This window comes from Heloderma suspectum, chromosome 8, assembly GCF_057233095.1.
Source record: "Heloderma suspectum isolate Gila_16-S chromosome 8, 16-S_ref, whole genome shotgun sequence".
NCBI classification, from domain to species: Eukaryota; Metazoa; Chordata; class Lepidosauria; order Squamata; family Helodermatidae; genus Heloderma; species Heloderma suspectum.
Window position 1 is genome coordinate 18,350,961 of NC_139465.1, and position 17,000 is coordinate 18,367,960.

General features: G+C 44.9%; 1 protein-coding gene across 2 annotated transcripts in view; it reads left to right on the plus strand.

The window, feature by feature from the left end:
- Positions 1–13: 13 nt before the first annotated feature.
- MYLK3 (myosin light chain kinase 3) overlaps positions 14–17,000 on the plus strand; it is a 52,606-nt gene continuing 35,619 nt past the window's right edge. The window contains exon 1 of one of the 2 annotated variants that reach the window (XM_084813025.1): positions 14–359. In XM_084813025.1, coding sequence (XP_084669151.1) covers positions 267–359 — 93 coding nt within the window. In that variant the 5' untranslated portion in view covers positions 14–266. Of the gene's footprint in view, positions 360–15,324; positions 15,928–17,000 lie in introns of those variants that run through there. The other variant, XM_084813027.1, reaches the window with a different exon arrangement.

Consider the following 17,000-nt stretch of genomic DNA (forward strand, 5'->3'; position numbering starts at 1 on the left):
TGTGGATCTCTTTAGGGACTTCGATTTAGACACTTCAGCATCCTCCATTCCACACCCCCGCCCTTATCAGCCGTTCAGGAAGTGAGCTGTAGGAATACAGATAAAAGCCTGGACTTGGAGATAAGGAAGTGGCTGAAAGGCCTGGTCTGGTGGCAGATAAGGTGGGCTGCCTCTTCTGGCAGGCCCCACGAGGCTTTGATTCTTCATGTGGTCCAAAGCGGCAGCTGCCCTGGTGGTTTGCCCAACAAGGCCAAGGGGGAGGAAAAATGGGAACACTGTATCAAGGATCTTCATTGCATAAGACTCTTCGTTTGAGCATGGGAGGATCTTCTGTCTCCGATTACATAAAGAAGTTTGCGGTAAGGGATTATTATTTTTTTCTTCAGTTTTAAAAACTACTTTTATGTACACAATCATTTTCTGTGTTGCGTTTTGTCTTGAACACCAGATACGCAGTTTTAAATACGACAAAGAGGTGTTGACGCGTCCAGGATTGATCTCATTTCCATTATTATTTATTTTCATGTTCTGGTTTTCTTCAAAATCTTAGCACTGTTTTATTGTTGTTTTTCTCTGGTCTCTTTCTCTGTGTTCAGACCATACCAGGTTTTTTGGGGGGCGGGGGGAACCCTTGTCCCTACCCTCAGAAAACTCTCACAAAGGCGTGCAAAACAGTGATGGATCTTAGTAGAATTGCCATTGAAGAATGCTTGGATATATTTTTTCCCTGTGACGGCCAGAGGGCCAGTAAGCAGAACTTTGGAGAAAATGAATACTATCCCTGATATTAAATGCATCAACATTTTTGATTAAATGTCCATTCTTACGGTCTTCCCATCAACAGTTTTTCCTAGCAAAGAAAACCAAAGCTGGGTTTCTTTTTAAAAAGTTGCATTCTTTGTCTGGCTCTATCTTGCTCGTTCTTGATCAGTGACAATAACCAGGTTAAAAGATATTGTTGCTAACTTACTCAAGAACTAGAAAAAGTTAAGCAGGCTAACTCGTTTATGATATTTGTTTGTTTATACCCTGCCTTTTCCCCAAGTACACAAGGCAGTTTACCTAAGAAATCAACAAAATACAATGGAAAGAAAAATACAACCTGACAAGAAGAAACTCTGCAATGACTGAATCCTCTAAACAATTTAACACAGAATCTGAAAGCCTGTTCACTATTTGTGGCATTTTGGCTGGTCCTAATGAAGCTATTGCCCTATTATGGATTCTGATAGGTGAAATGACGCAACTGAAAAAGCCTGCGCAAATCAAAACAGACAGGGACAGGCATACTGATATCGGGAGGACATTCCAAATCCATATGTGGGAATGCACCAATATGCCCTTTAAAGGCAGCTTAAAAATAATTATAAATAAATACATAATGTGCCAAGCACATTAAACTGTGTGAATACATAAACAGTGCATGGAGGTTCCACTGAGCTATCACAAGTCGTCCCTGCAACAAAATATTGTAGTGTAAGGTGCACTTGTCCAGGCTTCCAGCCAGCCATGACCATGATAGAATAGTCCATTCCACTGGCCTCCTTGGTTTTCCATCTGCCCCACTCCAATGTTTAGCCAGCATTCTGTAGTCACTGAGCATGTTCAGTCCTTACTGTACTGTTTTTCTGTAGTTCTGCACAGTTTGGTGTTCCACCAAGCCTGCTGATGCCTCCCTCTTTTGTGTGAATAGTGCTGTTAGGATCTACAGTTAGAGAATGACTTCGCTATTAGTATATATCTGGGCTAGGCAGAAGGTAGATCTGGATCTGCTGTAATTCTGTGGGTGATTTGCAGTAGATAAGCAGTAGTTTCTGACTTCCTATTTTTTAAGAACAGTGGCAACAAAATGACATCCTCCTCTGCCCTAAATTATACTGCTGAAATTAAGTAAACTTAATTTTAACCAGGAGTGGTAACTGGGAGTGGTTTTGTGTGTGGAAGGACTGTGAGCTCTGTTCAGTCCTGGTAGTCAAAGCAAATGCCTGGGAATTAAATTCTTTAATTCTTTTGCACCAGGTTCTGGTTAAGGATTTGGGGGTTGATGGGATTATTTGGTAATGATGCCTCTTGTTAGGAAGGCAATCAGCAGAGAAAAAACAAAAGGCAAAACAGAATGAGCATTTACCAGTCCCACATGCACACAGTTTATCTTAGAATAAAGGAGACCACATCCTTCTTCAATGAAGGAAATAAAACGGTTTTATGCACAAATGTTCTTGCATAAAAATGCAGGTACAGATTAGAATTGCAAAAAGAGTTTTTTTCAGTCCATTTTGTGTTCCACTACATTGGCAGGAGTGAGACAACAAACACGTGTACTCCCAGAAATTCTGGAAATCAGGGAGAGAGAATTCTGAGGGAATATTCCTGCACATGCTCAGTAAAGGCATGAGATAGGAAGTGGCCACCATTTTAGGCAGTTACCAAAATTGCAGTGTGGAAGAAGCTTGCTTTCTTGTCCCTGTAAGACCCTGAAACTTCAAGACAGGGCTGTTATGTTGTTCCTGTGTTGCTGGATCCTGATCTATTTTTGAGAAGATTGCAGCACTGAGGACAGCCTGTTTTCTTTCTTCGGCCAGCAGAAAAAATCAAGCTTCAGAGAGAAGTTTTATTGCTATTTCTGTTGTGGACTCAAGCTGAAAGACAGAACTGGGGGGGGGGGGGCTGTGCTCTCTTTTATTGTTTTTGGTGATAAGTGAATTGTTATGCATGTAAAATTATTACCTGTACATTATGATTGTTTTTAATTAAGAAATTAAAATGATATATGTTAATTGTCCCTGTGCAAAGCCTTTGCTGTGAGTCCCTTTAGAGACCACATCCACATCTCTAGTATTTGGGATACTTAAGAGCCATTAATTGCTTAGCAGGGAGCTCAGCTTCAGTATGTTTCTCCCTGAGGGGCTCTGTGTCATTGGGCAGTGGTGGTCCAGGTTCTTCTACTGCGCGTTCTGCAGGTTCTGTTCCTGCCCCTGGAGAACTGCGGCTCCCTGGAGATGTTTGAGCAGGTCATGTATTACGGCAATTGGACTGTAAATGTTGATGAATTCTCTGGGAGGGGTGAATCCAGATATCCTGTCTTTCAGGTAATGCTTTTGTTGAAGGGAAATGGCAATGGGTTTTTTTTTTTTTGAGGGGGGGGGGTTGCAAAAGCGATATCCCACACATCTAGGCCCCATCTCCCACTTGCATCTTTCCATTGCAGCAATGACTTGATACTCAGTGTAGGCTGGTGGCTCCAATGTCAGTAGGGCGGTGAATCCGCTCCGGGTTTCAGTCAGGACCAGTCCCTAAAGGTGCTATCGAAGGTGACTGAAATCCAGAGAAGAATCAGAGCCACCACCCTCCACTGCTTGATACTGCAACGGAAAGAAATAACTGGGCGATGGGTACATGCCCATGCTAACCTTTCAAAACCTAAACAGCCTGTGGCTGGGGGATTAGAGACACATTTGCAGAGGACAGATCTATCAATGGCTGTTTAGCTGTGGTAGCTAAATGGTAGATCTATGTTCAAAAGGGGAAAAGCAATTGTCTTTATGGTGGGCCTGTGAGCCAGGCTTCTGGTTGGTTGGCTGCTGTGGAAAATAGCATGCTGGATGAGTTGGATCTTCAGTCTGATCAGCTCAGCTCTTCTTTTTGTGTTCTTGTCTGAGCCAAGGAAACCTCTTCTCTCGTATGACCGTGCCCCCTCGGGCTCAGGGTGGGTGTTAGCAGTGGGTGCCACCCAGGTGTTGGGACCCTGGGCTGCTGCCTCATGATTTTGGGTGCTGGTGCCAGCCCAGAGGGAGACTTGGTGGAATAGGATGTTTTATGGTTTTGTGGGCCTTTCAGCTTTAAATTCCCATTTTATTTCACACTGTCAGGAATACCCCTGTTGCCTTCTGAAACCCTCAAGTAGCCAGAATCAACACGCAGACAAAAGGGCTCTTTTCCAAGGCTTTATTTCCATTCAACCTAATGACGCTTACAGATGCTAATTGCCTGAGACTAAGTGGAAAACTCAAAGAAGCAGCCTACCAGGGGATTCTAGCGTTAGGAACGTCAGTTGGTCTCTGTTTGGAGAAAAGCGTGGCAAGTCTCTGAACTTAAGGAGTAGGAGGGGAGGGCCCCCCCCATCCCACGGGGCCTCAGGGCGCAGCTGTTGTCATCGTGCCAGTCGGGCTGAGCGCCTCCTCTCTGCGCCCGCATCCTCCTGCTTGTCTCTGCACCTGCGCCTCGCATCTAGAAGCTCAAGTTGTCCCTCCCTCTCCATGCCAGGGTCACTGTCGCTCCCAGGAATGTGAGTGGGGGGGACTCTCCCTCCAGCTTCACCTCTGAAAAATGAGCGGGTTCCTCTCCCATGGATTGTATCTCTTCCTCAGAATCAGAGCTGCTTTGGGACTCTGTGGGCTCAGATCCAACCCTGACATTGGCCATGTTACTGTGTCAGGCTTCAACTTTTTTTTTTTCATGTTTGTTATTTTTTTTGGGGGGGTACTGTGGCTTATGGGGCCATGGTGGCTTAGTGGTTAAGACACTGAATTGCAGACCGGAAGGTCAGCAGGACAGCAGTTCGAGACCTGAATGCTGTGTGATGGAGTGAGCTCCCGTCTTCAGTCCCAGCTTCTGCCAACCTAGCAGTTCGAAAGCAAGAAATTGCAAGTAGATAAATAGGTACCGCCTCGGCGGGAAAGGTAATAGCGTTCCGTGCACCTCGGTGTTCAGTCATGCCGGCCACATGACCATGGAAGCGTCTTCGGACAGCGCTGGCTCTTTGGCTTAGAAACGGGGATGCGCACCGCACCCTAGAGTTGGACACGACTGGTTGGGGACACCTTTACCTTTACCTTTTTACTGTGGCTTAGTTATTGTTTTGAACCTTGGCAGCTCCTGTAGAAGTAAAGTCACCAGGTTTTGCCACCACTGTGGCAAATTCAGCAGCAGTGGGGCGGTGGGGTGGGCCATAAAATGGCCGGGGTTATGTGAGGTGAAGATTATCATAAGCCTCCTTGGGGGTACATGATCAGAAAAGCAGGATAAAAATATCATAAATCAGCATGTAGGGTAGTCTCCCCCAAATTAGCCCCCTCCATGTGTAATGAACTACAACTCCCATTATCCTCACCCTCCATGTGAGGCCTTAAACCTTCACAGGTGTGTATCCTTGTTTCTAAAGAACTTGTGGAAGAAAGCAGGAAAGGAAAGGGGAGCAATTCTTTCTGAATAAAGATTGCCACAGGACTGCTGTCTTCACCCTTGTCCATGTAAATGTGGCTGCAATGTCTTAACTGTAGTGATGAAACCTGTGCTGGTTTATTAGGTGACGTCATGCCAGTGACTAAGACCGTCATAGCAAAGTTGTGGCTGAGAGTTTAAGCTGTGAATCAAGAAGTTCCCTATTCAAATTTAATCTCTGCCGTGAACGTACTCGGTGTCCTTACGCATGTCACTTTCACCCTCTGCTCCTCTCCCCTTCAAGGGAGGGGGTGGGGGATAATAATGCTGTCGTACCTTACAGGGTTGTTGTAAGGCAGGGGTGTTGAACCTCTTTTAGCCTGAGAGCCAAATTCCATGTCAGAGATGTTCTTGGGGGAGGCATTTGGGGCAAAACTTCCGGAATATTTTAGTTCAAAGGTCATGCTGAGAGTGTCTAAACCTTAGGAGAGGCATTTCAAGTGTTTGGAATGGGAGAAAAGCCACGCAAAAGCCAGGAAACCACCAAGCTGTCAGTTGGGGGAAAGGGGTCGGGGTCGGGGAAGAAGGCCTGGGCTTACGGAGGCCGCATTTGGCTCGCAGGCCGGAGGGTCAACTCCCCTGTTGTCAGGGGTTAGAACAAGATAACGGACGTGTGATTCTCCGAACACTGAACAACTAAGTCTTACTGCTGAGCGCTGTGTCTGCTTCTGCCTCACCCACTCAGTCTGTTACCGCTGCCTGCCGCACTGTCATTGTTGGATCGCTAAGCTGCAAATGCCTTTTTTCCGCAAACGATAAATTATTCTTGTACGTGTGAATGACGTCAAATGAAAATGTCACGGAGATTCAAGTTGGCGGATGAGCGTGCCAGAGAGCACACGCTGAGATTAATTGTGGCGGGAGACCTGGGTGTCAACGGGACATTGCTCTGAAAGTTCACCCTGGGAGCTCCCTGCCCCCCCCCCCCCCCCCGCTAGTGAGAGGGCTGCAAGCTGGTTGTGGATGGCTCTGTAGGCAAGGCTTCCATTAGAGTGAATGCAAGGAAGATGCTGTGTGTGTGTGTGTGTGTGTGTGTGTGAACGATGTACTGGAGAGAAAGAGGCCAACGGGATGCAGAGGCCCGGATTAACCACGCAGCACACCGAGGCAGCTGCCCGGGACCACCGTTTCACACTGCTGTTTTAGGGGGGCCGGCAAGCATTGCTGTTTTAGCTTTGGCAACCAGGGCACTCAGCCCAGCAACAACTTTGGATGCTGAAGCTTAAAGATGTAGGAATCCAGTGCATGTCAAACTGCTCTTCTAATTCTCTCTGCAGCAAACTATATAGCCATTGAATGATGTTAATGATCATGGAATGGCAGGGTCCATACGAAGGAAGTTGAACCTCAGGCCCCCACAGGCTAAATCTAGCCCAGCTGGGGTCTGGATCCAGCCCTCCGGGGTTTCCCTCAAGTGCTGATTGTTTGGTGGCTTCCCGGCTTTTGCACAGTTATTTCCCCACTCTGAAAGGTTGAGATGCCTCTCCCAATGCATGGTGGTATTAACTATGATGATATTTTTGGCCCTGCCCCTTTGCCTCCAGCCCCGCCCACCACTGGGATGTGGCCTCTGAGAGCGTCTCGGAAACGGAATTTGGCCCTCAGGCTGAAAGAGTTTCGACACCCCCCTGGTCTATACTGAGATCATAAGATGAGTACTGCTGATTGGAGGAAAGATCCACCCAGTCTAATACCCTACAGCTCCCAGCCAGATGTCTGTGCACGCACACACTCTAACGAATTAAACGTTTGGCACCCTAAAAACCCAGATTTTGCAACCTCTGTAAAAAATATAAACTCATTTTTTGGCATAATTTCTCTTATTTTGCATAATTTCTTTTGACAGTAGTTTATGCGGTGCCTAGCTCCTTAGGCCCTTCACAAATAATAAAGATGTGATTGTTCTGTGCAAGCCAAGAGATGCACCCAGCAACGTTTTAGAAGCTGCCAGGGAACCTGGGACACACAGTTCTGCTAGGATGGGCAGATCAGCCTGGTTTCTGGACCATGTCAGTTTCAGATGTGTTCATTCACAAGTCTGTTCTGTCCTGTTTCAGTACTGAGCTGCACCCACCTCCTCCTCATGAAAATCTGTATTTAAATTTGACTTCTGTGATATAGGCTTCATATCATTTATTCTGCATCTAATAATTATGGGGAGAGACAAGGACAGGGTTATACTGGCTGCTGGTTGTTATACTGGCTGCTGCTGAATTAATTTCTTGTCCTAAATGCTGGATATATTACCCAGCGATCCCTCTTGCTTTTGAGATTTTCTCTGCCATGCTTTGAAAAGGAGTGCAAGTGATACCTTCACAGTCCTAAGGGTTAGAAACCCCTTCCCCTCCCCAACAGACAATCAGCATTCTACTGCCACTAAGGATGTACAGTTTTCTTTTGGGTTTTTAGGGAGGATGTGTGTGCTTCTGATGTTTTTTTTTTTCTCTAAAGAGTTTTTGTACTTCTGCAAAAATTTTGTACTTCTGCAAAACCCCCTGAGCATACTGATACTACCTCCTCGTATCTCGGTGTCTCCATTTGGGTTACATAGCTATTGGCATGCAGCACCAGAGTTCGCTCTTAGAGGGAACAATGGTTAAATAGAACCTCCATATTCAGAAGCAGAAACCTTTCCGTACGAGTTGCTGGGTGATAACAGCAGGGCGGAAGGGACTGTTGCCTTCATGTCCTGTTTGTGGGTTTCCAGGAGACATTGGATTTTCCACTGTTGGAAATGGAATGCTGGACTTGATGGATCTTGGGTCCGATCCTGCTGCAGGACAATTTTTATGAACTTAGTCATGGTTTCTGTATCGCAAATCAGTGCAAACAATACATTTTCCAAATAGTAAAGTGAGGATTAAAACCAGAACACGACAACCAGTTATAATTCAGGCTTTGGAAAGGCAGAAGAAACATTCCTTTCTAATAACCAGCTACTTGCATACACCTCTATGCACTTTGAAAATGGCCAGTTCAGTTCAAAGGAAAACATGTATTGAAAGATTTCTGGGATTAAAGGGAGAGGCTGGTTGGCCTTGTTGATTTCAGTCTGCAAAATAACTACACTCTGTACTGAGTCAATGTTCTGAATTAAAATGAGCTACCTCTGCTGCTTGGATTCAAAAGAAAGAAAAGAAGCAAGTAACATAACCAGAGAGGGAGAGGGAGAGAGAGGGAGAAATCCAACCCATCTCGGGTGCCAATCCAGCTCTCTGGAGTTTTTTAAGTGGCAACATCTTTTTCCCCAGCCGCGGATCGTCTGCTGGTTTCCCATGTTTTGCATGGCTTTTCCCCCCATTCTAAAAGGTTGAAATGCCTCTCCTAAGGCATAGCTGTTGACAGTAGAGCTTTAACCTAAAATATGCTGGTATTTTGTGTGCGTGTGTGTATTTTGACTTGTGAGAGCTTCTCCAAAATTGGACTTTGCCCTTGGGCTGAAAGAGTTTCAACACCCCTGGTTTAGGGTTTCTTTTTTTAAAAGGAGAAACAATAGTACCAGATGCAAAGGAAGGCAGAACTCCATGGATTCCATCCCCGTTGATCCTTGCTTTCTCCCATTCATCCTATCCCTTCCTTCCTTCCTTTGTTTGCTGTTTAAAATTTAGATTGTAAGCTCAAATGGAGATTTCTTTCTTTCTTTCTTTTTTAACTCCCCCTGTGTGTGGAGTTTCGGAGGCAAAATGGGTGGGTGGGGGGAAAGTTTAATCCTTCAGGGGTAGAATGGGTTGGTGGGGGAAGGTTTAATCTGTGCACAGTCTAGTCTAAATCTGGACCATGCACAGTTTGTTGTTGTTCAGTCGTTCAGTCGTGTCCGACTCTTTGTGACCCCATGGACTGTAGCATGCTGGGCCTTCCTGTCCTCCGCTCTTTCCCGGAGTGTGCTCAAATTCATATTCATTACATCAGTGATGCTATCTAGCCATCTCATCCTCTGCCGTCCCCTTCTCCTTTTGCCTTCAATCTTTCCCAGCATCAGGGTCTTTTCCAGGGAGTTTTCTCTTCGCATTAGGTGGCCAAAATATTTGAGCTTCAGCTTCAGTATCTGTCCTTCCAAGGACTGGGAAGGGTTGATTTCCTTTAGGATTGACTGATTTGACCTCCTTGCAGTCCAGGGGACTCGTAAGAGTCTTCTCCAGCACCACAGTTCGAAGGCATCAATTCTTCGGTGCTCAGCCTTCCTTATAGTCCAGCTCTCACAGCCATACGTTGCTACTGGGAAAACCATTTATTTTATTTATTTATTAAATTTATTAATCGCCCATCTGACTGGTCACCCAGCCACTCTGGGCGATGTACAGCCCACCATAAAACAATTTAAAACAATAAAATTTTACCATAATTTTTTTTAAAAAAAAACCCTAACCCACCCCAAATGCCTGCCTGAACAACCACGTTTTTAATGCACGACGGAAGCTCATTGAAGAGCCATAGCTCTTTAACCATAGCTTTGATTATACGAATCTTTGTCGGCAAGGTGATGTCTCTGCTTCTTACTATGCTGTCTAGGTTTGCCATAGCTTTCCACCCAAGGAGCAAGCGTCTTTTAATTTCATGGCTACAGTCACCGTCTGTGGTGATCTTGGAGCCCAAGAAAGAAAAATCTGTCCCTGCTTCCATTTCTTCCCCTTCTATATGCCAGGACGTGATGGGGCCAGATGCCATGATCTTAGTTTTTTTAATGTTGAGTTTCAAACCAGCTTTTGCACTCTCCATTTTCACCCTCAACAAGAGGCTCTTGAGATCCTCTTCACTTTCTGCCATTAGGGTGGTATCATCTGCATATCTGAGGTTGTTGATAATTCTCCCGGCAATCTTAATTCCGACCTGTGATTCATCCAGCCCAGCGTTTTTCATGATGTACTCTGCATATAAATTAAATAAGCAGGCGACAATATGTTTACATGGTTGTTCCATGTCCGGTTCTTACTGTTGCTTCTTGTCCCTCATACAGGTTTCTCAGGAGACAGGTAAGGTGGTCTGGTACTCCCATCTCTTTCAGAATTTGCCACAGTTTGTTGTGATCCACACAATCAAAGACTTTAACTTAGTCAATGAAGCAGAAATAGACGTTTTTCTGGAATTCTCTTGCTTTCTCCATGATGCAGCGAATGTTGGCGATTTGATCTCTAGTTCTTCTGCCTCTTCAAAACCCCGCTTGTACTTCCGGTAGTTCTCGGTTCACATGCTGCTGAAGCCTAGCTTGTAGGATTTTGAGCATCACCTTGCTGGCATGTGAAATGAGCGCAATTGTACGGTAGTTTGAGCACGCTTTGGCATTGCCCTTCTTTGGAATTGGAATGTAAACTGACTTTTTCCAGTCTGATGGCCACTGTTGAGTGTTCCAAATGTGTTGGCATATTGATTGCAGCACTTTAACAGCATCATCTTTTAGGATCTTAAATAGCTCAGCTGGAATACTGTCATCTCCACTAGCTTTGTTGTTAGTAATGCTTCCTAAGGCCCACTTGATTTCACTCTCTAGGATGTCCGGCTCAAGTTCAGTGAGCGCACTATCATGGCTATCAGGGACATTCAGATCTTTCCTGTATAGTTCTTCTGTGTATTCTTTCCACCTCTTCTTAATCTCATCTGCTTCTGTTAGGTCCCTGCCTTCTTTGTCCTTTATCATGCCAGTTTTTGCACAAAATGTTCCCTTGAGATCTCCGATTTTCTTGAAAAGATCTCTAGTCTTTCCCATTCTGTTGTTTTCCTCGATTTCTTTGCATTGTTCATTTAAGAAGGCCTTCTTGTCTCTCCTTGCTATTCTCTGGAACTCTGCATTCAGTTGGATATATCTTCCCCTTTCTCCCGTGCTTTTCGCTTCCCTTCTTTCCTCAGCTGCTTGTAAAGCCTCCTCAGACAGCCACTTGGCTTTCTTGCATTTCTTTTTCTTTGGGATGGATTGAGTTGCTGCCTCCTGAACAATGTTACGGACCTCCTCAGACACTCTGTCTATCAGGTCTAATCCCTGAAATCTATTCGTCACCTCCACTGTATATTCATAAGGGATATGATTTAGGTCATACCTGAATGGTTTAGTGGTTTTCCCGACGTTCTTCAATTTAAGCCGAAATTTTGCAAGAAGCAGCTCATGATCTGAGCCACAGTCAGCTCCAGGTCTTATTTTTACTGACTCTATAGAGCTTCTCCATCTTTGGCTGCAAAGGACATAATCAATCTGATTTCGATATTGACCATCTGGTGATGTCCATGTGTAGAGTCGCCTCTTGTGCTGTTGGAAAAGAGTGTTTGCTATGATCAGCGTGTTCTCTTGGCAAAACTCTATTAGCTTTTGTCCTGCTTCATTTTGTACATCAAGGCCATGCTTGCCTGTTATCCCGGTGATTTCTTGACTTCCTACTTTAGCATTCCAATCCCCTATGATGGACATCTTTTTTAGTGTTAGTTCTAGAAGGTGTTGTAGGTCTTCATAGAACCAATCAACCTCAGCTTCTTCGGCCTCAGTGGTTGGGGCATAGACTTGAATTACTGTGATGTTGAATGGTTTGCCTTGGATTCGTACTGAGATCATTCTGTCGTTTTTGAGATTGTACCCCAGTATTGCTTTTCCCACCCTTTTGTTGACTATGAGTGCTACTCCATTTCTTCTAAAGGATTCTTGCCCACAGTAGTAGATATGATGGTCACCTGAATTAAATTCGCCCATGCTTGTCCATTTGAGTTCGCTGATTCCCAAGATGTCGATGTTCAGTCTTGCCATCTCATGTTTGACCACCTCCAGCTTACCTTGATTCATTGATCTGACATTCCAGGTTCCTAAACAATATTGTTCTTTACAGCATCGGACTTTCTTTTCACCACCAGACACACTGGAAAATATCAGGGTCAACTACACTTACGCAGTTAGCAGAACATGTAGTTTGGTGCGCGCACGCACACACCTACATTGATGGATCTGCACAAAGAAACAAACACGTAATTTAAGCTTGTCGCATTTAACTTGGCCCGCTGGTTTCAGTGGGACCTTGGCATGGCAAACATTCCCGGAATTAGAGCCTCCTTACATTGATCATAAGCCTGCTGCTGAAAGTGGCTGTCCTCTGGCAACCAAATCCCTTCCTTCTGTGATGTTTGGAAGGGCTAGTCTGATTGGCAGGAAGATGGTTCACAGAATCATAGGGTTGGAAGGGGCCTACAAGACCATCGAGTCCAGCCTGCTGCTCAGTGCAGGAAGCCTGATTCCCAGGCAGTCTCCCATCCAAGTACTAACCAGGGCTGACCCTGCTCATCTTCTGAGATAGATAAGATCAGGGCCTGTTCGCACGACACGACAGCCCACCATGGCTCAACTTACCCGTGGGGGCTGTGGTGTTGTGCCTGGTGCCCACGGGTGCCATTTTTGCATGGTGCCTGCAGGCACCCCTCTTCCCATGGCTTGTCATGTCATGCGAGCCCAGGTTGAAGGGGTTGTTTGAGGGTCACACAACCCCCAAATAACCCTAAAACAAATCATGGATTATTTGAGGGTTGTCTAACCCTCAAACAACCCCTGCCGCCTGGGGTCGCACAACACGACAAGCCATGGCAAGCCAGGAGCCCATGGGTGCCATGCAGAAATGATGCTTGTGGGCAGCCAGCACAGTGCAACAGCCCCCGTGGGTAAATTAAGCCCTGGTGGGCTGTCGTGTTGTGCGAACCAGGCCATGGGCAAAAAAAGAGGAAATGCATCACCAAAGAAGAGAGCAAGAGAGGACACAGATTTCCACAACATTTGCACATATTAATTTATATGTACTGGTGGAAGTTTAGAAAGAATGACAAAAATGTGAATAGAAATACATCCTACCATAGCGGGGAAGTCTGTGGCCAGGTATGACCTGTGTGTTTGCTCAATCTGCTATGCAGGTGTGCAACTCTGAGGACCCTGTTCTCCCTTCCCTTCTGGTGGTTCTTTATCTTTAAACCAGACTTGGACAGGGCAGCCCATTGAATAGAGGATGCCTTCAAACAGAGGACTGTCCTCTGTAAAGTTGGACACATGGCCACCCTAGTCACAGAGCAAGGGTGTAGAAATTCACAACACGCTGGCCCCTGATCCACAAGATGGGTACTTCTAGACATTAAAGTGAGGAGTGAGTTGGATTGCCATGCCATGAGCAAGGCTGCTCTTAGGGGTCAGGTTGGCAATGTCAGGCAGCTGCCAAGGCCCACACTCCAGGAGGGGGCTTACTACCAACCTCAGGAACTTCCTGACCCTGCTGCTATTCTTCCTTGGTGTCGCTGTCTTTTTAGCTGCTCTCTCCAAGAGGGTTCACACAACATGCTAACCCACCCAGTGTGGGTTGTTGTTGAACCATGGGTTATCATGTTGTCCGAATGCAGCACTTTTTCCACAGGGTGGGTTATCGTGTTGTCTGAATGCAGCACATTTTCTGCAGGGTTGCTCATTAACCATGCAGTGTGGCTTGTTAACCACCCTGAACAACCCAACAACAAGCCATGGGTTCTCAAGATGGCTTGTTCAAGAAAAGTAAACCACACTGCCTGGTTAACAAGCCACCCTGCGAAAATGTGCTGTGTTCAGACAACATGATAACCCACCTTGTGGAAAACACACCGCATTCAGAAAACATGTTAACCCACTGTGCGGAAAATGTGCTGCATTCAGACAACACAATAACCCATGGTGGGTTAGCGTGTTGTGTGAACCCTGTGAATGAGCTGTAACAGAAACAAGGAGAAGGAACATCAGCCTCTCGTTTCCTTGCCCTCTCTGTCTGGGTAGTAGTGTGGACTAGGTTCAGAGAGAAAGAGCACATGGATGGGAAGCTGCAACAGCAATGAAAATCAGGTGGAGTTACTCAGAGAGGTGGTGGTGGTGGGGCACTCAAGGACAACTTGTGCAAAGGCCAGCCACAACGTGGAGCTGACACTGACCATGAGGAACCATTTTTGGTGACAGCCTCATGGCCCAAAACAAAACAACAAACAAACATGTACACTGGCCCTTAATGTGCTCCTGCTTGTGGGATTTAAAATTGTTTTACATTTTGTATGTTAAAAACATTAAGATGATGTTTTATTATCATGGCATGAATGTTTGTAGAATGTTGTCATTTGTAATTTTTGTGAATTGTTGTAAACGGCCCAGAGAGCTTCGGCTATTGGGCAGTATAAACATGAAAATAATAGTAGTAGTAGTAGTAATAATAATAATAATAATAATAATAATAATAATAATATACACAGTGCAGAAGTAAGGCAAGCCCCTCCTACATGATCCCCATAGTAGCATCTACCTACTATGTTGCCTTCGTTCATGTGAACACAGACATAACAGACAAAACCTGGAGTGTTTCAGCATATGTCATTAGCGCTAACTCCCTCCAGAAAATAATTAATAGGAAACTGCAGTGTCTGAACAGCAAATCCTTTTTTCTGGGATGGGGTGGGGCGACTCTAGGATTAATGATTTTGCTGTTAATTGTGGAAACAATTTTGACATGCCATTCTGTGGATTTCTAGTTTGTTTTTTTACACCAGGGGCTCTCTTGGCACCAAAGGAAGAATTTAGCTTGAGTTGTTTCAGTTGACAAAGGTATGCTGGCGCTAGATATATGCTTCATATCATTGTCATTACATTCTATTTTTAAACCCCAACTCCCGGCCAACTTGAAACAGAGCCGGCGGGTGTGTCGGCCATTGTGCGTGCATTTCTGTTTGACAATACTGTCTTTTGTCAGTATACCCAACTCTATTTTATGCTTTTTTTTCCGGTGACAAAAAGAAGCATTTTATGTGTTGTTTCCTCACACTACTAATCTTCCCCCATTAAGCAGAAAAAATTGATACCAAATTCTAACTTTCCTGTTCTCTGTGCGGATGTCCGCTACACAACCGTTGCCAATTCTTAAGATGCTTGGTTATCAACAGCCTCTCAAGGAAAGAATTTTAAATGGTTTGGTGACGTCAAGGACGCCAATAGTGTGTGCGTGTGTGGCGGGGGACAGACTCTCAAACATGCTGCCAAGTTATCATCATCATTATAAGCATGCAAGTAAGAAAACAGATAATACAAAATTAGGAACATTTTGCATAGCAGCTAATAGCTGACGTGCTCCCAGGGTGTTCTAGAATTTTCCCTTCATTCCAAAGCAAGATGGAATTTCAAAGAGCTCGCCTCTAATTTCAACACCTAGCAGGCAGCCACTTTAAAAATCTTTTCTCATCAGAATGTCTGAATGTAAACTGGAGCCTGAAGAAGTATTTGTGCATAGGTCGTGGGTTAGCAAAGTGTACAGTTTAAGCACGATGGACAAAAAACTGAACCTTCTCAGTGAAAAAGTTGACAAACTGTTAAACGTCCAGGAAAACTTGACGGGAAATCTTCAGAAGGTGAATCAAGGGATAGACGATTTGGGGAAAGGGCTTCACAAGCTAAGCGTATCGCAAACACCTACCGAACAGATCGGAGGAGTAAAACGAGGTCCAAAATTTGAAGATGGTGTTTATCAGATGGATACCCAAAGTGTGTGCTCTGAGATTTTAAAGCTGATGAAAGCTACACACCAGGATACCTCCAAGTACAAGGAAAGACTGGAAAAGATGGAGAAAATGGTAGACTCAGTGGACAAGGTTGTGAAAAGTTTGGGAGAAACGTTCAAAAACTCTAAAGTGGTGGATTTCATTCTGAAGGGTGGGGTCCCTTGGAGGAAAGGAAGTCCGATTGAAATCTTAGAAGAGGTGAGTTACCCCCCCCCCTTTGTTCAGGACTCAACCCTGAGTAGTAATGTCTTCTAGTAAAATGATATGAAGCATCTGTAGACTCTCCTTGCATTGTTTTATCTTCTGCTCCACTGGTCTTCATCTTGTGGGCTGGGACCCAAATCTGGTTCGCGCTCTGACCTAAGGAGGATTGTGCCAGTGCTATCATTTCTATTTCCTTTTTTTGTTGGTATGATGTTTTCTCTTTTAAGAAGAGGAGGGAGGAAGAGCGAGGGTGCATCCAAATGAGCCTTTTATTGAACCACCACCCTGCACCATTCACAGGATTTTGCAGGAAATCCAGATGTTGTTTTCCATGCATAAACCTCCCATGTTTTTCCACCACTTGATCTATCTTTTTTTCTTACCATTGACAATCTATGAAGGAGAAAAAGCCAGAATAGCTGCACCGTGCCTAAGAGCAGGGATATTATATCTCAGGTCCATGGGCTGAATCTGCCCCACCTGACTTCCAGGTTTCCCCAGATGGCCACACCACTTTCCTCTGACTATTGGTTGTTTGGTGATTTCCTGGCTTTCTAAAAGGCTGAAATGCCTCTCCTATGGCTTAGTTACTTACAGTAAGAGCGTTAAGCTAAAATATGCTGGTATTTTTGGCTCTGGCCCTTTTCTCTTTGGCCTTGCCCCCTTTTGCCCCAACTACCATTGGAATGTGCCCCCCACCCCCCAAGAGCTTCTCCCAAATTGAATTTGGCTCTCAGGCTGAAAGAGGTTCAACACCCCTGTCTTAGAGGGTGCTTCCAGATGGGGGAGTCCTATTGCTAACAGTCAGAAAGAGTTGTGCACCTATTCTTTTTCTCCATAATGGATTTTCCACGGTAAGAAAAAGGACAGAATAAGCAATGGGAAAGCATGGGAAGATTACAACTGGAAGATGACATTGTCTGGACCCCTGTAAAATTCTGTGAATGAGCAAGTTGATGGTGCAATTATTACTATTATTATTATTATTATTTACATTTCTATATCACCTCAGCTGTCTGGGTGGTTTACAGTTAAGTTAAAACATTAAATACAATATGCAAAGTTTA